The 25,589-nt window shown below is 31.4% G+C and overlaps 1 protein-coding gene across 1 annotated transcript in view; it reads right to left on the bottom strand.

Moving 5' to 3' along the window:
* Nucleotides 1-1,647: 1,647 nt before the first annotated feature.
* LOC129230235 (paxillin-like) overlaps nucleotides 1,648-25,589 on the bottom strand; it is a 90,834-nt gene continuing 66,892 nt past the window's right edge. Inside the window, exons 2-7 of the mRNA XM_054864635.1 lie at nucleotides 17,172-17,365; nucleotides 8,525-8,669; nucleotides 7,570-7,714; nucleotides 4,438-4,594; nucleotides 2,717-2,914; nucleotides 1,648-1,701 (exon numbers count right to left, since the gene is read on the bottom strand). Coding sequence (XP_054720610.1) covers nucleotides 1,648-1,701; nucleotides 2,717-2,914; nucleotides 4,438-4,594; nucleotides 7,570-7,714; nucleotides 8,525-8,669; nucleotides 17,172-17,365 — 893 coding nt within the window. The remainder of the gene's footprint in view (nucleotides 1,702-2,716; nucleotides 2,915-4,437; nucleotides 4,595-7,569; nucleotides 7,715-8,524; nucleotides 8,670-17,171; nucleotides 17,366-25,589) is intronic.

Genomic DNA, 25,589 nt, shown 5'->3' on the forward strand with positions numbered 1-25,589 from the left:
AAAACATGATATCTGACAAAAGTTTTTGTAGGATGTCTTTTCTTCATCAATAATGCTCCTCTTTTTTTTTTTGGGGGGGGGGGGGGGAGTGTAACTTCAAGACATGTGCCTGCCTTGAAGTTATTCTAATGTGTGTAGACTCTTATTGCTGTTAGTGAAATTCTAATGCTATACTTTAAAATCTAATTATTCAGAAAAAGTTAAATTTCATACAGAATAATCATACTAGACTTTACATACTTAGCTCATTAAATCTAAAAAAGCTCCCCCCCCCCCAAATGCATTGGTAAAAGTGAAGGGATGGGGAAATACTTTAAAATAATAAAATATATGTTAAATCATACACATACATTCATATATGCTGTTTAACGTTTTATTTATTCACATATTTTGACATTTTATCTCTTTAAAAGATTTTTTACTCCCAATTTCTTATTATATTTCAAAAAATAACATTGATTTTTCAACAGTGCAACTCAACTCCTACCTACTACAATAAATTTCATAAAACGCTTTCATCATTATGCAACATCAAATTAAAATGTATAGGTTATACACACAAATATGTGCCCCAAACTTGAATTCATCTTTAGAACATAATGCAAAACACTTTAAAATAAGAAAAGAAGTTCAAAGCTTTGATCAAAGAAATATTCCCTCTGATTACAAAGGCATCGAACTGTTATAGGTCAAAGTGGGAATAATTACATTCAACAGAGCCAGAGTGTGTAAAATATTTAAGCATTTTTGTTTGTTTTTGCTGTTGCTTTGCGTCAATGAGAAAAAAAACACAGTAAAAATTACTACTGTATTAAACAAAATACTGTATTAAACAAACGCTTCTAAAACAAAAATGCATCTACAAGTTTTCACTTTTATAAAAAAAAATCCTAAAGCAACATAAGTTTTTACTAATAAAAACTATCAGTCACTTTGAACTATCTTAAAATAGGAAGGAAAATAAATATTGCAACAAATCTTTTATTTCTCAAGTTTTTAAATTCATGATTTAAGGAACGTGTTTAATTTCAATGCACTAATTGAGTGCAGAACACCAAGCCAATTTTAAGAAAAAGCGTAAAATTACAAGTTCTTTACTTCATTTGAAAATAAAAATGATGAAGTTTAGGCAGGGTTTTGGACACCGAATTTTAAAGGGAATTAGTTGGGTTGATGATTGGCTGCCATATTTTGAAACTTCTGAATATCACTTCAGTTTTTAATACTTTAAAGTCCATGTGTATAGAGATAATTAAAGTAAAAAAAAAAACTTTAAAGTGCAGTTGAAAATGTTGCGATGGTTGTACAACTATTTGGTAACTTCATGTTATATCCAAATATAATTTTATGGTTTGCTAAAACACTTCTCGGTGTAAAGTGTTCAATCAATCAAACATGACAATATTGTTATAACAAATCTTCTTTAATTAGTAAACAAAATAACAAATCAAAAATAGGTCAACAAAAAACTTAATTTTACAAAATCTGAAAATTTGCAGATCAATTGGCTAACATCAGCGCAAAATAAGATTATATGTCACATTATCAATTTTGAGAAAAAAATAAATTGAGTCATTTATAAACATGAGTATCTAAAAATAATTTTGCCTCCCCCCACCCCTAAAAATGCACCAAAAGTAATGTTTTTTAAGTTTTTGAAAATTGTATTTCAAGTCGGTAAACATAGAAATAATCTTGACTCTGAAAAGACAGAATTACAAATAAAAATGTAAAAAACAATTGTATTTGTTTACATTAGTTTATCTACCCCCTAAACTTTTTTTTTCATTGCTGGTCGAGGATTGCATGAAAAAAAGTTTTTTGAAAATTTCATATACAGTTACAAAACTTATTATTGCAGCACATTTAAAACTAATAATAATAAAATAAGAAAGTGTTATGAAAAGCCACCAAACTTCTTTTGAGCTAAATATATATAAGCCATGCAATTTTTAGACTTACATATTTTTAACTTTACTTTTTTCATAATAAAAAAGGTAGCAGCTTCTAAACGTTTCCAGCTGTTAACATTTCTTTCTTTAATTCTATTTTTGGCACATTTTTCCAATAACTGTTCCTTACATAAACTAAGACACAACAGGAATTTATTGCTGCAGTCTAAAGTGATTTTTATTCAGCTTCTTTTTTCAGTAAGGCAAATGCTTTTTTTCATAATGTTCTTTACTCATCAAACAAGTTGCTACCATTTTTTTTTTTATCCTGCATTTCATTTTGTACTTTTTATTGAGGTCAATGTTGAAGTCCAGCGTAGCAAGCCATACAGCAGAAATTTTGGGATTTTGATTCTAATCTTCTGAAAAAAATCTTTTTATGCCAATATTCCCCCTCTAAAAAATGCCAATGGCACACTCATCAAGAATGAGTGCAGATAGACTTTGTAATTGCCAATTTATTTAAAAAACATCATCATCACTCCTAAGATGTGACAAACAAAATGCATTAAGACTGATATGGGGTTCAAATGCAAGCACACTTTGGTGGAATGACAGAACTCAAGCTCATCAGAAAATGCACAACTGCGGGACAAAATAGGAATTTAGACATGTAAGGTTTTCCAAAAACAAAAGAGCAGAAATTGTTGGGGGGGGGGGCAATACTTATTTTCTAAAATCAAAGAAATTAAATAAAATTAGTACACACAAAAATATACAGCAAATATACTTTTCCTATGAAATAAATTACAAAAGAGACTTACCTGCCCAACAATTGGTTTATTGCAAGCAGTACAGTGTCCTTTAGGGCTAGTGTTGACACCTTGTTTGCTCATGTCTGATTGTAAAGTACCAAGCATAGAATCCAACTGGTCAACACCTTTACCACTACCAGTTGGTGACCTGCTGACCTTCTGGGGTTTGGCGTACTGTGCTTCGGAAGCCTTGTTGGGCTGTGTATGCTGCAGCAAGAGCAAACAAACTATGAATATGTCCAGAACAGGCACAAAAAAACTACACCCAACTGTCCCATCGGCAATGGGGTGTCAAAAAGTGGTTGCTACTTCAAGCAGTAGCGAGATAAAAAATGCCATCAGAGCTGGAAGGAAAAATTCTAGGCCCTCTCAGAATTGTGGGAAAACTCTAAATTTTCTTTTATCATTTTCCCATCAACACTCAGCACACACTCTGATTCGGCAAGTCCATGTCACAAGTTGACTGAAAAAGGGCAGGCTGGCAGGATTGGGCAGGGAACGTTAGAAGGGGGAGAGAGTCCCAAATTAAGGGAAGTGCCCTACATTTTGCTTCCAAAGTATGATGGGGGTTATTTTGAGGAGTGGAGTGGGTGGCTTGACAGGGAGCTTTCCTCAGCCACATGTTTGCTCTATTTTTAGAACATATTCTGGCACAGAGAAGCAACAGAGCATGTCTCCTAACACACACCTCCTCCACCTGAGTTTCCATAAATATGTAAACCTCTTCCATGGACTGTAAAGAAAATATATTTTTCCACACTTGAAGAAATAAAACAAATATATTGAGGGCACTTAGTGAATTCAAAAGGAACTTGAATTACACTTTTTGGCAGATGCATAGCTAATAATATTAGAAGATTGTTTTTTATTAGTTAAAATTCTACTAGTATAATTTATAAATAACATATCAAGAATTTAAATTAAGTACATATTTTATATTTTTATTTAGTTATACATTTGCACTCTTCTCAAGGCAGGATAAGGATGTTGATAAATCAAAAATTATTTTAAAAAAATGACTTCAAAAAATGCAAGCGCTTCAAAAAATTAACAAACATGACCTTATATTGATAAGTAACGTCCTAGAAACATACCAAAAAAAAAATGTTTACATAGCTTTTTAAATATTATTTATCTATTTAGTTATAAAACGTAACTTGTATTTATAAATATAATGCAAAAAAGTGTACACATGCATTTTAAGTTTAATTGTTTAATTGAAAAAATAAATAAATAAAATAACAATGTCATTTATAAATAAACAAATTTAAATAAGTACCTGATAAAGAAAAGAAAAATTTATGAATTTCTAGTTTCAATCTTCCAAGAAAATCAGAATTGCAGTGCATTATCAAACATTTATTGATATTCTTAAAATCAAAAGAAAAACCTATTGTCCAAAAGCAATTTCTTTAAACCCTCAGTCACTCTGTTCAACATCAACATTTGCCATTAACAGAAAGCACATATAAAATAATATGTTTTCTTTATGAAAGTCTCTTCTATTCCAAATTTTGCTTTTCTCCAGCTAAAATGTCCAAAGTTCGCTAAAAAGTATAAAAGCTAACAGTTTTGTAAAAAAAAAAAATGCTTAAAAAAAAATTTTTTTTAGAACATTTCAAAAATTTTATAGAAAGATCAAAACAGGAACAGTCAAGAAGAATAAAATGGGAAAAATAGATTATAACAATCATTGAACAGAAAAGGCCAGGAGTAAAATGGTATCATACTTTGAAATCTGAGAGAGAAGCCATAAGATCATCTAACTCCTTAGTGGCAGAAGATGCAGCAGGAGCAGCAGCATCCACAGTTTGAGGATGAGGTGGATAAGAACTCACAGAATTTATCATTGGTGATTGTGTACTCTGGCTATACTTTACACTAGAGCTGGAAAAATGAATACACAACTGTTACTAAAAGTGTCACATGATGCATTTGGAAAATAATTACTACGAAGAGTTAGCTGATGCGTAATAAGAATACATATTAAAAAGAGTAAACACACTAGCTTACATAGTCAACTTCACAAGAAATTTTTACATTTGTTGTCATGGGTGCTTCAATTGGAGGTTAGCGAGCAAAGGCCGATCCAGAAATTTTTGTAAGGGCGGTTAAGTTTCACTCAATGAAAAACAAAGTTTAATTTGAATCTTCTTCAAAATGTAGCATTTAATGCTTATAAAATAATAAATTTTATGACATTCTAATAAATTCCTGTACATATATTCTGATAAAAAAGATGGGAAAGATTGTCGACATGCATTTTAATACTTGCATCGTAAAAGAATTGCTATTGAATTGTGAGAAGCGCCGAATAGAGATATCTAACAAGACTAAGTAAATGTTATTAACATTGATTACATATACTAATTTTTCCGCACTAAAAATCAACTTTCAACAATAATAATAAAAGTAAAGAAAAAAATATAACAATAAAGAAAGTGTTTCTCATCACAGAGTGGTCAGTTGACCCTCCCCTGAATCCACCCTTGTCAGCGAGGTCACTGACCTCTCCAAACATCATATTCGGCAAATGTTGATGATGATTCGGCAAATTTGGAGACAGGGGTGCCCATCCCCCTAAAGTTCAATGGCGCAAATCCCCCCCCCCCTTCTCCCATTTTTTATCAAACCTCTTTCCTTTTTTATTTTTCATCTCTCTTTTTTTATTTTATCAACTTTTTTTTAAATAATTTTTATTTATTTATTTATTTATTTTTCATTGCTATTATTATTATTATATTATTAGAAAAGTTCTGTTCTACACCAGTGACATACACACACTAAACAAATAAATGGAATACAATACAAACAAAATAAAATAAAATAAACCATTTTCATTAAAAATAAATCAATAAATACATTTAAATAAATAAATTTTAAAAAAATTAAAAAATAACCCTCCCCCCCCAAAAAAAAATTTTTTTATGGCCCAACTTGCACCATAACCCCCCCCCCACCCGTGGGCACCCCTGTTCGGAGACAACAATGCAAATTTGAAATTAATTTCTCTTATTTTTAATTCTTAAAATTGTTATTAAATAATGCCTAATGTTCCTCCTTATTAGATGCTATGCAATATGCATGCATACTTGTATTTTATCATTCGGTACAGTTGAACCAAAAATTTTAGTTAGGGGGGTCACTGTGCTTTATAAGTTTTCATCGTTAATGGAAAAATTATTAACTTCCAGCTCTATATATTAATTGGTTGAAACCCATGACTTGCTCATCTAATATGAGGTTTTATTTGCATAACTTTCTATTAAAGTTTTAAGTAAATCATCTGAAAAATGCATATCATTGAACAATTTAGATAAAAAAAAAAAAGATTAACAAAACAATACTTAGAAACTTGAAAATAAAAGTAGAAGAAGAATAAAAGTAAAGAAATAAAAGTAGGGGAAAAAAGCTTACTTAAAAATAATAAATTCACTGCTAGTGATGTTGTTGCTATTTATTGTGTCACATAAAAGAAATTTCACAGAACAATAACTTTGAGTTCCTTGCAACAGCACTACAGATTGCATGTTTGAAGATCAAAAAGTTAAATCCAACTCACCAACTTACATTAATCAGTAAATTTAGTGGATATTCACAGCATGTCATTTCCATTTTCGAAGCAAAGATTAAGGCCTATCTGCACAATAGCACATCTTTTCAGCCCAAGAGGTTAAAAAGCGTATTTAAAAAATACAAAATCTTTTTAACTGCATTGATAAAATATTTGGAAATTTTTCTTCAAAGTAAATAACTTTAAAAATTCAAAAATTACTCTTTTTTTTTTTTTTTTTTGCCAAGCAGTGCAAATGTTACAACATTCAAAACTTCAGAATAAATTTTTCAGAATGCATTTATTTTAACTTGCCTCCTTTCTCAAACCATAATATATCTCAAATGATCAAAGCCAAAAAGAACAAAGCTGAGCCTATATAATGATTTTTCACGAGCCTATTTGATGTTTTGAAAGGTCATTATAGTAAGCAGTAACTCTAATAGTTTTTTAATGATGTACTTATAAATGCAGACATAGGCATAGAGCTTAAAATCAATGCATACATATTCCAAAAAAAAAAGTGCAGAACTTTGCAAGGGAAATACTTTAAATCTGAAAAGAACAAACAAATAAATACTCTTAATATTGCAAATCAGCAAAAGTTTTAAATAATGTAATAAAAAAATAAAATAAAATAGTTAATTAATGCAAGAATAAAAGTGGAGAAAATATGTTTGTTAAATTTAAATACACACCTATTGCATCCCTTTTGTATTTTTTTTTTTTTTTCAAATCGTGTTTTCATATAATTGTAGTTTATAATACTTTTCAGGTTTACGTCAATGTTCCTCGATTTTCAACCATTAAAATCCAAGTACATTATACGTCTTTTGAATAGTCCTGTAGGTGACAGACACTAACAGAAAGTCAAAAATAACCAAAGTATAAACAAAAATGCTTTGGAAAATTAATTTAAAAATATTTCACTGAAAGTGGACACAGACTTTTCAAAGTTTCATTATTGTTCGATATTTCAAATTATGAATACAGTTCTTAATTCTACTGTTTATGGATTTTTAACTTCGAAAAAGAAAGTAATTATAAACTCCAGTGCATGACCTTGGAACATGACAAACGTTAAAATGCCCCCCCCCCCTTTTTTCCAAATTAAAAGTAATAAGGTGCACAGTTAAAAAATGTAGAATCCACATTTTGAACAGTAAGAATGAAAGTAGATAATATAAACATTTACCATAGTTTAAAGAGAAAAACAAGCAGAAAAATGATAAAAAGAAAAAAAAAAGTTAGAAAATATTACAACTCCTAGGTCAAGTATTCAAGACAATCAAAATTTTAAAAACATTACTGTTTTGGTGTGTCAGGTAGTGAACTTTGTAATTCATCCAACAGACTGTCAACAGTTGGTCTTATAGGTTCAGAAACACCATTGGAAGCCAGTTTATGTGGTATAGTTTCATTGTTGTAAATATTATAGGAAGGAGATTCATAACCTATGTTTAAAAAACACAGAACACATTATATTAAAAATAAAGTTATATCAATTTAACACTTAAACTGCATTATTACTCAAGAAAATTACAATGAAAGTGTTTCAAAAAAATAAGGGCAAAAAATTACTCAGCATACTTTTGGCAAAACTTGTTTCAAAAACTAACAAATTCAACAATAGAAATTAGTATGAACAACCAAACTCAGTAATAGCACAGCTGTTTATTGTCTACTAAGAATTCCAAGTTTTACAGCAGCATACCTAACTATTCAAAAATATGACATGCTGCTTTGCTTTGATTTTTTAGATTATCTACTACGATAAATAGTCTTAAAGAAAATACTTGTAGAGTGAAAGTACTATATTTTGTCTTGCACTCAAATTTGTCCCTAATTCTGACATAATTTGTTGCGGCCAGTGATATTTTTTGCTGGTTGGGGTCACGAACACTAATGTGGAAGTTTCGTGAGTCTCAATACTTTACACCAAAATTGTACTTTCTGATTTTTCTCATATTAATATAATTCTTAATATGTATTTTAGTATTATTACCTTGGTTTTAAACCATTATTACCTCCTTTACAATGTATATGGAGAGGGGGGGGGCAGAAATAGGATAACTTGCTAGCAATAATTTGATAATGAAGGACTTTTGAGGACCTTGAAATGAAATATTTTAAGGAGCCTTTTATTTTATAATAAAAAAGGGAATTTTTAAGAACCATGAAATAACCTGGCAAACAAATATTACAAGGGTTTTGACAAAAAAAGAAAAAAAATTGTAACGCTTTATTAATTAGATGTAACTTACTTTTTTTATTTGGATAATTAGCATATCGAGAAGAGTTTAAGTCCTCTAAAAGGCTGTCTAGTTCTGACAAATTGCTGGCAAAATGAGGCTTGGAGGATTTCTCATTCATGGCACTCTTGATTGATTGCTGGTTTTGATAAATAGGCTGAGAAAATAAAAATAATTTCAACAAATGAAATCAAGATAGAATAACACTTAATGTAACAATTAATGCATTTGAGTAATTAACATCGACTCTCCTTTGTGTGGAAAGTACATTTGATAAAGCAATGTTGTGACACACAAAATTGCAAAGTATGTTTCATTCAGGCGCGATCTAGAGGGGGGCCATGGGGGCCATGGCCCCTCCCAAAGCCTTGTGATTGTAGGGTTTTTTTTTTTTTTTAAAGGAGAAAAAAACGAAAATATTATGAAAAAATAACAAAATTTAACACATGTTTTTTACATTAAAAGAAATTTCGGCCTTGATTGGGAGAGAAATGATATCTCTCTCCTCGAAAAAGAACTATTATTCTTAAAATTTTTCTCCTTCGTTTGCATCATATCTTGATTCCAACTTTAGACACTTGGACGTTCTCTAAATGCTGTTGTCCTCAGAGTTACCTATTGCTCTCGAGACCAAAGAGAGCCTAAATTTGCGTATTTATGGCTTTAATTTCGAAATGTTTCGTTGGGAGAGCTCACGAATCTTCATCGCTTTATTAATACGTGTAAAAATAGCTTAAAATTAGATTTTTAGAGCCTCTAAGGTAAAATATTTCTAGGAGGGGTGGATTCCAAACACACACACTCAATATCCCTTTAGACTCATTCATTTTAATAAAGTTTCTCGAGAGTTTGTTCAAAAATTTTGGATGGCCCCACCCGAAATGATCGGCTAGATCCGCCACTGGTTTCATTCAGCATACCAATGTTTCAGGGTTATAAAAAAAAACTCCTCTTCCAAGTAAAAATCTTTGAGCTTCCAGACGCAAGCATTATATTTCCCAGATGAGTAAAAATTTTGAACTGAAAAAGCATGTTTTCTGCAATAAATAAATGAAAATCCTCTACTGGATGCGGATCCAGAAATTTTTTAAGGGAAGGGTGATTGAATTTTTTACATGTGCTTTACTACATATCCTGGTTTGCAAATGTTCATCGCAATTGCTTCGGACTTCAGTTTTAAACTAATAACAGGGAAAGGTCTCAGACCTCTTCCTTAAACTTTAACATTGTCAAAGATCGTCTAAAATTGCGTTTTTTGAACCTCAATATCTTAAATGTATCGGTGAAAAGTCCCTCAAGGGAGGGGTGATCATCCCATCATTCCTCCCCGGTATCCACCCTTCCTCCACCCGACCCCTCCATGACTTTATAAAAAATCGTAATGGTGAAATGCTGGATTTAAGAATTAAATTAAATTTCATTCATAGCCTGTAAAAGCAAAGTTTGAAAACGAAAATTTTTGAACTGCATTTCAAAAGAATTAATTGATAATGATTTTTGTGCTTTAAACTGTTAAATTACAGATGAATGCAGATTAGACATTTTCAATAACTCATTAAAATCAAAACAGCTAACAATTCAACATTTCAAATAGGTAAAAAATAGAAAACTCTTGATTCTTTTTAGTTATTTCTTTACAGCAGCCACTCGTACATACTCATGTCTAAAGACTATTAAAAGAATTAACTGATGTCATCAGCTACTTAAACAGACAATGTAAAAATTGTAAATTAAATCTACTTTCACTTTTGCAAGTCATGCTGCTTTTTGCCCCAATTATCTATAATATTGTAAGTTTTTTATGTTTTAGCATCAGAGTTGATCAATCTGAGTTTAGAAAATTTTTGCTAAAATTGGTTTTGAAATGTTGTGACTTGAGTTTAATGGGAGCTAGAGTTGTATAACAGCTCATTTTAAAGACAATTGCAAACAACTAATTTAAAATTAACTTGAATGCTTTGAAAAAAATTTTTTTACAAAATTTAAAAATTTTAAAATAACATTTTTACGATTAAAAATTCAGTGGTGTTGCCATAAGCCATACTATATATGCCGTGTCTCTCAAACATATTTTAAAATTATAGCGTATGCCCTCAAGCTTCAAAATTTTTCATTTAAAATTGGGTTTTATTTATAGCTTTATATTTCTTAACACTTAATAAACCAACGCCTTACAATCGCATACACATATTGTGCATAATGGATTATTGGGAGTATACCTTCAGAAAAATTAATGGGAAAATCACTGTAAAAATTTTGAAAATATGTATAATTTTTACTACAATTTAATCTATTAAAAATCATAGTGAGTACATCAGTGTGAATGCACCTAAAAAGTTTTGAAATGTTATAAATTAAGATTTATGGGAGCTACAGAGTTGTATCTAATTTTAAAGATAATAATAATATACCATTAATTTTTTAAAAAATATGATTTTTACTACATTTTGATGAATACATACATCCAAAAACTTTAGAGTTTGACAATGAATGCATCAGCAGTTAAAGCAAATAATGTAAGAACATTTTTGCAGTTTTTGCAAAAATTTGCTTAAAAATGTTTTAACTCAAATTTTAACTCAAATCTACAGAGTTGTATGATACCTCATTTTAAGAACAATTATATTTGGATTAATTTGGTATGTAGTAGCTTGAACATCTATCAAAAACAGATTATTTTTCCATAAAATTTAAAAATTACAACATTTTAAATTCCAACATTAAAAAAAAACACATTTAAAAAAAGGGGAGAGGAATAAAAAAATAAACAAAGCCAAAGAAAAAGAAAAGAATGGCTGCTTTGAGATTGACCTCATCAGCATTGGAACTCTCAAAGTATGAAGTACCAGAACTACAAAGCAACACCAATTGAATAGTTAGGCAAACGGACTACAAATCCAAAAAATACCGCTTCAAAGTATACATTATTTGGATTTGTAGTGCGTTTGCCTAACTATCCATTTGATGTTGTTTTGTAGTTCTGGTACTTCATACTTTGAGATTTCCAATGCTGATGAGATCAATCTCAAAGCAGTCATTCTTCTTTTTCTTCGGCTTTGTTTATTTTTTATCCCTCCCCCCCCCCTTTTTTTAAATGTTTCTTTTTTTTTCAATTTTTTGTTACTTACCATTATATATATATATATATATATATATATATATATATATATATATATATATATATATATATATATATATATATATATATATATATATCAGGGGTCTGGCCAGAGCAAATTTGGGTCCGTTAACGGACCCTTCACAAAAATCCGATCAACCAAAACGGAACTTTCACAAAAATCCGATCAACCAAAACGGACCTTTCACAAAAATCCGATCAACCAAAACGGACCCTTCACAAAATTCTGGTAAACAAAAACGGATCTTTCACAAATAGTTTATTGAAAGAGCAAATCTCAAATTAAAATAATACAGCATATTTAAAGTTAAATTAGAGAAATCAACTTATACAAAATCAGCTAATTTTGCAAAAGGAAAAAAAAATCGGCACTCTTGTGATGCTCCTGCAAGCCATAAATAATTACTACCGCCAAATAAATATAATGCCTGTTGTTGGTTTCTTTGAAAGAAATTAACAGCTGAAAGTCAGTTAGGTTTATAATTTTGCTTGTTTGTTTTATGCAGCGGTGTTGTTGTAAACTTCTTTGGAAAAGCGTCAACATTCTCTGAATAGGCGTAGTAAGCACTTTTCTCCCCACTCATGATTTAATCATCAATAATATACAGCGAAATGAATTTAGAACTGCAAAGGATAGTATGGGTGGGGCGGATGTGATCGCTTCAGATAGGGTTACAATATTTAAACTTATCGCCACTTAGTGTCTGGTGGTGCGATGTTAAACTGTTATTTTGGGAGAAAGTTATATGGGTTTGGTTTTTCGATACTAAAAAGGATAATTAACTTTAAATAAACTTTTATTTACTGTTATTTTTTTCTATAGATGTCTACATTTTGAAAAACGCAATCTTTTTACATCCGATATGAGAATCATATTTTTTTTTTTTTTTCAAGCTAGCTTCGCTTTATTAGGATGCAAATAGATGAAAAGTCTCTTTATTTTTGTAACAAAGCTTATTTCAAGTTTTTAAAGGGGAATTCCATTTTCTTTTATGAGTCAATAATTAAAATGCTGAATCGACGGTTTATTTTTTATTTAATTAATTAATTTATTTATTTTGCTTCAACTGTGTCCAGATATTAATGATATGTTTATCATAGGGCTCTAAAATGCAATTTAAAAGTAATTTTATCAAAAATATTTATTTTACAAGCCGTTTTTATGCTTTTGATTCCTTCACTTTGAGGATTGCAATCTCTTTGCACCCGCTGTGGAAATCTGATTTTTCGAATTTTAGATGTTTAGTACGCTTAGTTAATAACAAATAAAATATTTTTTTATTTTTGTGAAAATCCCGGAGTTTATAAGGTTTGAACGAAACTCTGTGCTCTTAAACAGTGTCTTGGATTAAAAAGTTAAATGCTGAACCCCTGCCTATTTTTTTTTCTTACAGCTATTTTAAATACAATACAAAAAACATTTCTAGTATAATTTAACATGATGTAGAATGGTAGATAAATATTGATACTTGAGGGGTGCCCATCTACAAGGGAGCGATGCCTCCCCCCTCTCTTCAAATACTAGAAAAACACTCAAGAATGATATTCTCAACAGAAAAGAGAGAAAACACTCAACTTTAAGTGTCAATGATGCAGTTTCCACCATCTCAAGAGTCTAAACTTTCGTTTTTACAAGAATTTTTTTTTTTAAATTATTTGATTTTTCACAAAATTATTTTATTTTTCACAAAAAACGAACCCTGTGAAAAATCCTGGACAGACCCCTGTATATATATATATATATATATATATATATATATATATATATATATATATATATATATATATATATATATATATATATATATATATATATATATATATATATACATACATACATACATGATTCAAAATCTATTTTCATGAACGCATCTAAATTATTTCAGAGTGGGAGTAGTAAAGGATCGGCAGTTTACAGGCAAATACTGTAGGAGATTTTCTTTCAATTTTTGCTGATTTTTTTTTTTTTTTTCGCAAATTGCTGTATCTCCTGATCTCTTTATGGTACCACTCTGTAAACTGTCGAATAAATTCCTTGAAATGTATCAAAAACCATTTATTTTTCTCAAAATTTTTAAAGTTTTCAAAAAATAAAAATAAAAATCCTTTAAATTATTCAAGTTACAAATCAAATCAAAGTGCAAGCAATTCTCCTTGAAATGAGGTATTATATAACTCGATGTAACTTAAGTTATAACATTTTTAAAGCAAAAATTAGAAACAGTTTCCCACATTTTTTTGCAGTAATTACTAATCCATTTATGGTCCCATCTTGAACATTTTTGGGTGCATTCATTAAAATGCATCAAAACACACACACACACGTATATATATATACATATATAAAGGCAGCTAGCTTAAAAGTTTTTTAGTTTTTAGATTCTAAAATTTTATGAAAAGATTTTTCTAGAAAATTATTCACGTTATGTATCAAATTAAACTGCATGTAATTGTCTTTAAACTGAGATATTATGCACAACTCTATAGCTCTTATAGAACATGAGTTATAACATTTGAAAGCACTACTGCAAGTTTTAAAAAAAATGCTTTTTAGCGAATTTCATAAATTAATTCCTCATAAATTACAAATACTTATATATACTAAAAAATTATAAATAAATTAAATATTTCAAAGACTAAGATTTTGAAAAGTTTCACAAAAATCTTAGATGGTCAGGCTGAGTTTTTTTTTTTTTTTTTTTTTGGGGGGGGGGGTTAATTTGACTGGGAATGACCCCACTGAAGAAAGTGCATTGGGTCATTCCCTTGAAAGTAGTACAAATTAGAGATGCGCCGACATCCAAATTGTCCTATTACCGATTAATGAGCAGAGCCGATTGATGTTCATAACGATTAGTTTTAATACTACCAGTTTCTGCATCACATTTTTTCATTTTTTTTCAACTTTATATACAGTTAACAGTTTGTTTCTTAGAGCTGATTTATTTTTCTCCACTTTTCTAATTTTGACACAATAATTTCAAAATTTCATCCAATTTCTTTGAGCCAATTTTCACCTTACTGCAAGGAAAACTACATTATGTTAATTCGACATGAAAAACAAAAAATATTAAGAGGTAGCCTTTGGTCAGCAGGCTTATTTAAGAGCACTTTAAATTAAAATTTAGTTTTTAATTATTAGTAGCCATTTAATCCAAGGCTTGTATTCTTTATAAAAATTATAAGGCTATCTAAAAGCACTATGGTAAAGGAGAAAGGTATTGATACATGAAAATGTAGTAATGTTGCATACATGTGTATATTTATTCAAAATAGAAAAAATAGATTTAAAAAAATAACATTACTTCAATTATCAGTTTGTAAAATAAATAAATCAATCAATATTAAAGTATTTACACATTTTTTCTAATGAAATAATATTTTTAAATGATTAATTTTTTGTTGAATCAAAATTAATATTTTAAAGAGTAAACTGTAAAATGTAATCATACGTATAATTAAAAGGAACAAAAGAACTAAAAAAAATTGTTATGTCATCAAAAGCTGGGGTGAGGGTATCATAACATAAACTTATAAAGTGATTCTTCAATATTTCATTCAGTTTTACAAGCTTTCTAAACAACTTGTTTCGTTTTTATTCTGTACACTATCATACTACATGTTATAGTAATTGTTTGCAGAAAATTACATTTATTTATTGTTAACAAATGTATTCACCATAGTTTCTTGTTGAAAAATATTTACTTTAGGGAGAAAAAAATTCTGCCGATTAATCAGCAAAATTTGGCCGATTACGGCCGATTAATCGGCGCATCCCCAGTACAAATAATGTCCAACATTTTTGAATTTTGCCAATCAATTTTACTCAATTTTAATAACAGAGTGGATGCCTCAAAAATAAATCCTTCTAATCGTTCAACAAAAAAAAAGTATAGTTAGAACAAGAATAAAATGAAATAATGACTCTAAAACTTAATCTGATCAGCAATTACAAGAAATTATTTTTAAAATTCATTAATACACACGTGAAAGATAAAGAATTTACACATTCAACAATTCAGCACGATGTATTTTAAGTTTTAATAAGTTAAAGCTGACACACAAATATTCTCCCTCTGATTTGGAAAGAAAATATTCTTAAGCTACTTATGTACAAACAATTGCCATTTGATTGAATGGAAAACCAATGTAAAAAAATTTGATTAATTGTGGTAATAAAATTGACAAAAAAAGAAAAAAATCCAAAGGGTCGGACATAATTTGTGCCATTTTCGCGAGAATGACCCTAATACGAGGATAGGTTGTTTTCCGTGCAATGACACTGCTCTAGCGGCAGGGAAACAACTTTTACAGAGTTGTTTTCCACCAGAATTTTGCTACGTTTTAGATCGGATTTCGTCGATATTTTTCTTCATGTAAATGAGAATTTTACGAATACAATTTTTGGAGGAGCATTTTTTATAATTAACTACGCCTGTCAAACCGGAATTCTGACTCCTGACATAAGACCTGTAATATCGGTAAAGAAACTTTTAAAGCCTTGAAGAAACAATTTGAGCCAAAAACAAACATCTTCAAGTTTTAGCCATACTTTGTCGTTGTGAATGGTTTTATATTAGAAATGTTTGGGTCAAAAGAGATAGTTCTAAATTCTTTTATTCTACTTTAAAAACGTTCAGATTAGGTATCTTTGAAAACCTAGTCATTAAGGGTTAAAATCAGAAAAAACTACAGTCAAGTCTAAAATTTCACTTTTTTTTGAATGCGTGAAAAGGTTGCGGTCGGCACTCAAGGTCAAAAACTTTGATTAGTTTTTGGATCAATATCATAAGCAACTCAGTAAAAAATTAGAACAAGTGGATCTGATGCAAGGTGTCGTTTAGATAGTTTTTTAATGCTTTCTTATAAGTTATACATTTATGCTGTAGCTGATGTTCCAGCTGAGCGTCTTATGAAAGACTGGGACTATAGATTTTTCAGTTTATCAGGAAAAACTCGATTTTTTAAATTGCTTATATTAAGACATGTAGCGCGGGATTGATTACCCCCCCCCCCTTCAGGCGACAACGTTAACGTTACTGAACTAACACTTCTGATCGAGGTTTTATCAGGAAAAACTCGATTTTTTAAATTGCTTATATTAAGACATGTAGCGCGGGATTGATTACCCCCCCCCTTCAGGCGACAACGTTAACGTTACTGAACTAACACTTCTGATCGAGGTTTTATTCGAAGGACTTTCATTCAGCCGGGGGCGAGTACAGAAATTTTGGGGCCTTCACAAATGACTTCTATGGCCCATTGATATACTGTTTATTCCTACGTCCCTACTCATTTTAAAAATCTCGGGCCCCCTTCAGGCTCGGGTCCACGGCACCAGGTGTGTTCCCCCCCCCCTCCGTGCATGCCCCCGTATTCAGTTCACGTTTTTACGCGCCGGAAAAAAGAGCACGCTCGCAACGCACCTCAAAATACATGCTGGCAATTTTACCGCTAATTGTGCATCTAACACAAATTTTCCTTTTTATCACTTCTCCTTTGTCAATTAAGCAAAGTTACCTGGTCATCCGGTGCCCCATTCAGATATTCGGTGTATCGCTCCGAGGTGGTCACTGTCGTGGTAGTGACAGTGGCGTTAGCTGGCCTGGGACCATGAGACATGACTGCTGCGTAGCTGTTCCCGCTCGGAGAGGTGGGACAAGCTGACGACAGGTTCAGCTGCGTCTGGTTCTGCAAGTCCGCCAGGAGGGCATCTGTAAAAGAAAAATAAAATAACAACATCAATATTTTGACTAAAGTAGTCGAGTCTTGCTAACACTATCTCTCGTACTTTTGATCCCTTTCAGTTTTATTTCCCTCGCTCCTTTTCCTCCCCCTCATTTTCAACTTAGATAATGCAATAAATTAAGGCGCTAGTGACATTGTAAAACGCGTGCATCAATATCCCATCGCTATTTTCCCTTCGCCGCTGCTAGATTCATACAAATGGAATCGTCTTAACCTGGTCGATTGCCTATTCCATACATTTCTTGGTCAGACTGTTTATGATGTGAGGGAGTTATGTAACATAAATAAACAAAAAATTTCACTTCTACGTAATTAATCACCCTTCACCCTTTTTTACTGAGCAAGGACTGTGACGGTTCATCGGTCTTTAAGTTACTTGTCTATTCAACCATGATCAGGTACACGGAAAAAAAATAATTACTGTACTTTTAGAAAAACATTATAAAACTGGAATTCCATAAAATTTTCTAAAAACCGATACTGCATCTTCTTTGGTAACGTTACTACTTTGCCTAAGAAGCTGCATCAGTTAGGAGAAAGTTTTATAGAATCCCAGTTTCCTATAGATTTTCAATTAGTACTGCAATTTTTTTTACAGTGTTTTTCAAAATTTCTATACCGATATGTTTTTTTTCGCTGAATTTAATTTAAAAAAAAAGTATGTTTGGCAGATTCGCCAAATGCATGTTCCTTGTGCTCTGGCATACAAAATATTTTCATTAATACAAAAATTTTGAATATTCTTTTCAATTTAATGTTGATTTCTCAAGCTTAGTAGTAAAGAAAGATGAAAATATTCATATAAAATGATTGAGACATGAATTATGCCGGTTTCATTTTAAATTTAGCATAAAGTTCATTTTATACTAGTTTAAATCTAGTTTTATTGTTCACTACACTTGTTGTATGCATATAATGTATTAAAAAAATAAATAAATAAACAAAATAAAATAAAACATACACAATTCGTATAAATTAATTTTTATTGTTGATAAGGAATAAGTAACCTCATGGGAAAACAGTCAATTTGTAATGTAAAAATTACTTTTGTATTAATGTGAAAAATGTTAAGCCTAAAAATTGTATTTAGTCATGAGTACAAAATACTTTTATTGTGTGCTCATTTGAAGTTTTTCCAACGAATATCTTAATTAAAAAAATCTTCTGTGCGGACGTTTGTCACCATAAGGCTTTTAAACGGCTGGACCGATTTTGATCAAATTTTTTGTGTGTAATTAAGTTGTGGCAAGCATGTTTTCGAAGCGCGATGGATCGAATCGGAAACGTTTTTGTTAATTAATTAATTTAAACATTGGATGGTTATATCTCCCAAATGATTAATACTTATTTTAACCTATTGTCGAGCGAGAACTGAAATAAAAAGACCGCTGCAGAGGAAGATTTGGGGATATTTCGATAATTGGGAATCAGGCGATCTTTCTTCATTGGTGTCAATTTTTCGCTCCAGCGCCTGCGCGAGAGGTATTTTTCTTTCAAATCAAAACAAAAAGATCGGAAACATCTATTCACTTAGGGTTTCTATAAATCAGCAGGGTTACCAAAATAAAATTATTTACGCCAAAAATGAGACGATCGCGTCAGATTCATAATTATCGAAATATCCCCGAAGATTTTTATCTTTGGTGGAAAGAACAAATTAGGCAATATATGAAGTTTTAAAGGTTTTCGTTCAAAAGATCGGACCGCTAATTGGTCGGAGTTAGCTTCGCTCACTGATCGGCTGGATTGCAGTAACGTGGTAGTAACGTGGTGGCTTGGCGACTTTGGCTATAAACAATAGAGTTGTGTGATCATTTGTTTGCATTTTAAAGCTGCTAATAATGTAATTTATTGTATTTTTTTGTTTATTTGGCGAAATATTTCAAATTGCAAAAAATTATTTTTCGTTTTTAAAGATTTTTTAGTCATTTTAGTTGAAGAATTTGTTGATTTTACATCGGAAGGGGGGGGGGGGATGAGTGATTTTAGCTTTTCCAGAGAACTGTTTTTACCTTTATCATTTTTTAAATGATATCCTTTCGATTGTTTTATTCTTTTTTATATGGGGATGTTGCAGCGGGATTTTCCGTTTGTTCTAGATGAGTAGTCAGTTTTCTACGCTTAATATCTGAGGACGCTTTTTATCCTTTGAGTATGTCTCAAAGAACAAACCATCAAGTACGGGAGAAAAAATAGTTGATAAAACAACTGCTCAGTGGACATTATATAAATCAAGTTGTAATAAATATACGCATTCTGACACCAAGCAGCTTAAAACATTTTCTTTTTACTTATTTTTTTTTAACAAAACTATTCAAACACTTGATAATTCATTGACATTTTTTAGCTTTTCAATTTACAAAGTTTCAACAGAACAACGTCTGTTGGATCCTCTAGTATTAAGTAAATGTTTTGCTTGCAAATTAAAAGTTTACCTCTTGAAAGCAAACCAAACTCAACTTAATTCAAAAACAGTAATTGAAAAGCCACTTATTTGAACCATTATTTTCAGTTTTTTGGCGTTTCATCAGTTAGAATTTTTTTTATAGATGTTTCACATTAATGAATTTTTCATGCAGATCCAGAAAAAAAAAGTACTGCAACGATTTGATTAAAGCGATCGATACCTTCTTTTATTTACCAGTATTTATGTTTTCTATATATACAATATCTGATCGAAGAAACGACAACAGCTCGACTTCTATTATTTTGGGTATTTTCAAAAGATTAAAACATTCCACAAGTACATTCAAGATGGTCAGACATGAAGGAAATTGATTGAAATCAATTACACAAGCTGAAGATGGTTTCACATGGAGGGGGAAGGCCTCTCCTTTAGTAGTGAATTAACAACAATTGACAACGATTTTAAAAATGAATTAATTCGCATTTAAGAACTATTGGATGAAAAGGGTACGAAGATTTACGCAAGCACTTCAATGGGAATGGACACCCCATTTCCACATGTCAATTATTTGCTGAAAGGATCATTATTAACCCATCCATCTCAACTGCTGACACATACCTGTGCCACAACATACTTCTTACAATACCAGGACAGCATGCCAGTTTGACATTAAACCGATAGCTACTGCCAGTTGCGCGAATTGCTCTCATTGTTCTTTCATCTATTTTTTTTTAGCAGAAGCGAAGCCGACGATTTAGTTCCAAGCGAAACTTTTCTTGGAACAGCAGTTGGAAGTTGATGAATGAGGCAAGAGCCGCGTTAGAAGTTAAGTGACAAAGCAGATGCGTTGAAACCAATCTTTCCTTGGCACTCCCGGGAGCTGGCAGTAAAAAATCTGGATTTCTAACTAACGATGATGGGGTTGCGTTGCCCACAAAGTTGAAACAAATCTAGAAAAAATTGGGTTGGACGAAATAAACCTAGTTTGTTTGCCACTGTGGTAATCTTATGATAGCTATGTAGAACTTCCGAATTCAAAGCATATATTTATATATTTTTTAAAAATCTTAGAAATTACGATTTTTACTTTAGTTTAAATTCCTGCAATACTATGATTAAAAAGCGATAATGTTTCCCATTACTTTGGGACAGCGATTTTTTTTTTTTTTTTTTTTAGGAAAAAGAAACAGGAATTATTTTGATATTCGGTCAGATTTCTCCGTGAAAATTCGTTTGAAATAATGACGTCAAAAGAAGCTTTTGTTATGTTTGTGCATAGTGAAATAATAATAATATTAGTATGCTGAAGATATAAGATATACTCAGCCATACTTAATTCATATTAATAGGAAGATATACGCAGCTTTTGTATGAGGTTATTTGCCTGCATTTTGGTTGTGGTTATTCCAGACTGATAAGTCCAAAATAAGAACGAAACTGCAGTCTGAATCTGAGTTGATATGCATTTGCTTGCAATGTTGATGCATTTGAAATCACATCGTTGTGAAAGCGGTTTAGCGTACGAAAAGCTAAAATTTCGCACATTTAGAAAAAGACTTCTCGTAACACTAAAGCATGGGTCAGTAATAGTTTCTAAAAATTTCCCAATGCCGGTTTTTCTAACTAATAAATGTGTCATGCTGGTAATAGCTCAATAGCATCCCATGTTTAGCCAACGAAACCAATACAATTTATAACGTCGCCAGTTTTCAAATTCCTAGGAAGCTATTTAATTGGTGGATTTGACTCCTTTTTTTGGACATTTTTTTACAAAAATTGAATAAATATACAAAATGTAAAACAGAATCCCAAAATCTCGGCTTAATGTGGATCAAAATATGGCCGAGTTTGTGAAAATGCCGGCTTATCTGGGAATGTGCGAGCAATTGGTTTTTCGCGCGCTTGACAGAAGGTGGTGCGTGGTGCGGTTTTCTGGATTCGGTCGGATTATCGAATGCCGAGTTTTCAAGACTCTACCTTATTATTATTAAGCAGTGAAACTTGCAATGAGAAATTACAGCGCGAGTTTCAGAATTACAATAAGGAATTTCCTCCTTCCAAAAAATTTTAGTTCGGAGCACTCCGGAACCAGGGACGGATACAAGGGAGGTGCAATGGGGACCATCGCCCCTCCCTTGAGGGACTCTCCACCAGTAATTTTTTGAATATGAAGTTCAAAAAACGCAATTTTAGGCTAAGTTTCATTGATGTTGGGAGAAAGGATGTTAGGGTTTTGGACCCTATCTCGGAACTGTTTCGGAATTAAAGTCAAAAACCTTTGTGGTCAATATTTTAAAATCACTATATATAGTGAAAAGTAAGTAATAAAAATCAATTGCCTTTCCCTTGAAAAATTTCTGGATCTGTCCTTGTCCTGAACGTTGGCTGATAGGATTTTTGGCATTTATTTTGTAAAAATTAAAACATTTAAAGAAAGTATGAACCATTGATATGGATATGTAAGTGAATGATGGCATTTTGCTAATTACTAAAAACAGACTAAAAAAAGTTGGGGGGGGGGGGATTTAACCCGAAGCTGCGATAAATAAACTCGTTCCCGGCGCATGCATGAGATGAACTAGAACCCAGATTCAGAAAGACAAGCGTCTTCTTATTGAAAAATTGGCGCCTTTTCCCGAGAACCGAGTTCTAAAAAGCTGCCGCAGAAGTGTTTATGCACGTGGACAAGTGACGTATCGTTGCAGACAGATCGGATGAAGCCAGTTCCAAATATGGCGTCGAGAACGCCCACGACGGAGGGAGGAAAATCAAGTTCGCGGTTTAACGCGAAGTCATTAATGCGTTTATTTCACAACAGAAGAAAAAAAAAATGATTCAGATTATATTCCGGAACTAGTATCTATAGCGAAGAGCTTTTCGAATAAATCGCTTTTAATTAATTTGCAGATATAATCTGTCTTTTCGTATTTCGATCCACTTGGCTAAACTTCTAATAAAATTAAATTAATGTAAAAAAAGGGGGGGGGGAGGGAAAAAAAGAAAGAAACGGAATCAGCAATGGATTCGACATTCAATCGCATTTAATCGAAACAAAATTTAAACACTTCTTTCCATTAAAATTGAAAGAAAAAAGGAAAATTATCAGAATCGAATCATTTTTAGAACGTTGAAAATTTTCATCTTCGTCATCAGTCAAAAAAAACTAGTTTCATCTTCGTCATCAGTCAAAAAAAACTATCAGTCACCAAGCTTTAAAAAATAACGTACCATTGCAAAAATCTAGTTTTCACGGGAAGAGGGGGGGGGGGGGACGCCAGAAAACAAACTTTTCATAAAAGTTTCAGTCGTGAGAAAAGATTAAAATAAGTTTTTACATACTAAAACATTTTAAAACAATTTCTGAAATAATTATAGAAAGCGCACAATATTTTGGCAACGTTTTAATTCTGCATTAAGTCTGGATACCGGTCTGGTCATCTTCTACAAAACAGAATTTGTGTGTGCGTGCGTGTGTGTGTGTGTGTGTGTGCGTGTGTCAATTGATCACCTTCGAGTCAGATGAAAAGAACTAGAAGTAGAAATGTTAGTTACGAGTATCTTAGACCAGATTCTGGTGCACCTCGAACCGTTTTCCCGAAATTCGAATTCACTATTCTTCCTTATTCCACAATTTTAAGCTAAAGTTACAACTTTTGATAAAATACCAGCACGGTTTATTTTTCAACGCCTGCTCAAGTTTTAATTAGAGTAAAATAATTACCGAAATGAAGACAGGGTTAAATGGAAATATTTTCCTAGTTAAATATATCGGCTGCTTCCCCCTCCCCTTAGATTTGATAGCATTGTCGCACAGTGGAGTATTTGACTGAAAATCCTGGCCAAAACTAGTTTGAAATTTTCACTCTTCTGAAGGCGACACCCTTGTGTGCGTTTGTGCTCTGTACGGCGAAGCTATCCCACTTATAGACACGAAACTTGGTATACAAGTTGTCTGAAATGTCTCAAGTTACAATTTGAAACTCGATTTTTAAAATTTGAATTTGAAAATGAAATATTTAATATTTTATCCACGGTTTAGACTTTTGCATGTTTACGACCGTAAAAACGATCCTAATAAACGTAGAAAAAAACCCAATGCATCACTAGATAGGAAAAATAATTTTCTTCAAGATTATGGTTTGTTTGACGTTCTAACGTAATTAACCGAATTTCTAAGAACTTACAAAGGGAGGTCACTTTTTCGACTTTTTTCAATTATTCAATCAATGTAAACTGAAATTCTTGCATCCAATATTCTAATAATGTTATGGATCTGAAACTTTTTAAGGAAATAATATAAACACCTTACCTTCATTTACAGCGAAAACGGGGAAGTTATGTTCTTTCACTGATTTATAATGATTATTTTTTCAATGAGTTGAAATAAAAATTTTCAATAATTTTCACTCGATCCGAAATGGATGCCACGGTTGGCTCTTTGCCAATAATGCTTAGACAAGTGATAAGTAAACCTGTTCGATGCGAATGGCTGTTTTCCTTTGAAGATATGTAATTAAGTGCACTGTTCTAGGGGGAAAAAAAGCAAAAAGCGGTTAAAAAATCCTAGTATTCTGTACAAAACACTAATTTGAAACCAAAAAAATAATCAAATTTTTTCTTTTCGTTTGGTTTCAATCATTAAAACCCTGAGTTAATCATGCACAAAAAGAATTAAAGACAAGGGTTTCGGGGTTACAAAGAATCTTTTTTCTATTGAAAAAAAAAGATAAATAAATAAATGAACTAGGATATTATAACTGTAAAAACACTCGAAAATGGATATTCAAAAGCTCTTTGTTTTTAAATTGTATATATTGTACTCGTACCTTGGGTCGATCCTTAGTTTTTCATCGCGTGATGTGTCCCGCTAAAAATTGTACGAACAAACTTGGAACTAAAATTTTATATAACTTTAATTTCACAATGAGTAGGTAAAATGTCTTAAATATGGATAGCTCGCTAGCGTAGGAACGTTAGGAGACAATTACAATTGTCTCCTAACGCTAGCAAGTGTGTGTGTGTGTGTGTGTGGAGGGGGGGGATTTTCCTCCTTTTGCTACGTATAAGGGGGAAAATGCCACCTATCTCTCCACATTATTTGCAGCAATGATCTGAAAAAATATAAATATTTATTTATTTTATCTAAAATCTATCTCAATTTTAAGGAAGAGCAAATTTTCTTAGCGAGATCACAAAATAATTTAATTTATTAACTCATTAACGTACATGAGAAAATTAACATAACTGAACGCAAACACATGTTTTAGGGGTGCAATGAATCTCTTTAGCGATGCATAAAGGTAAGCGTTTCTAAATTAATTGGATGATTCTCATTCCATAACTTACACCTTTACACATTGATGAAGCGGTTTCTCGTAACCATGAAACTCGTGTCTGAAATTTTATTGATGTTTGTGCGCTTAAATATGTTGATTTTTTCATTCAGTAGTACTTTTGATAAACTTTTTACAAATTTATTAAATCTTTGTAGGTAAATTCAGTTTAAAATCATGACTTGTCACAAAACGATCGGATTATGCACTTTTTTTAAAAAAATCATTAAAAAAAAAGGGCAGTTGTAGGCGGAAGATTTTTTTTGCAGAAATTAGCACTAGAGATTTTGCCAAATACGATACAACTTTCAAAACAGCCCGATCAAGTCCGACATCCATTTAAAAAGCTTTCTCTAGTTATAAATTAAGGCGAAAAGCCTTTAAAAATCTTCCGTACCAAGTTTTCTTTATTTTTTTTACAAAAAGAAAATAAAAATATTTACTTTAATT

The sequence above is a fragment of the Uloborus diversus genome, chromosome 9, assembly GCF_026930045.1.
Source record: "Uloborus diversus isolate 005 chromosome 9, Udiv.v.3.1, whole genome shotgun sequence".
Classification (NCBI taxonomy): Eukaryota; Metazoa; Arthropoda; class Arachnida; order Araneae; family Uloboridae; genus Uloborus; species Uloborus diversus.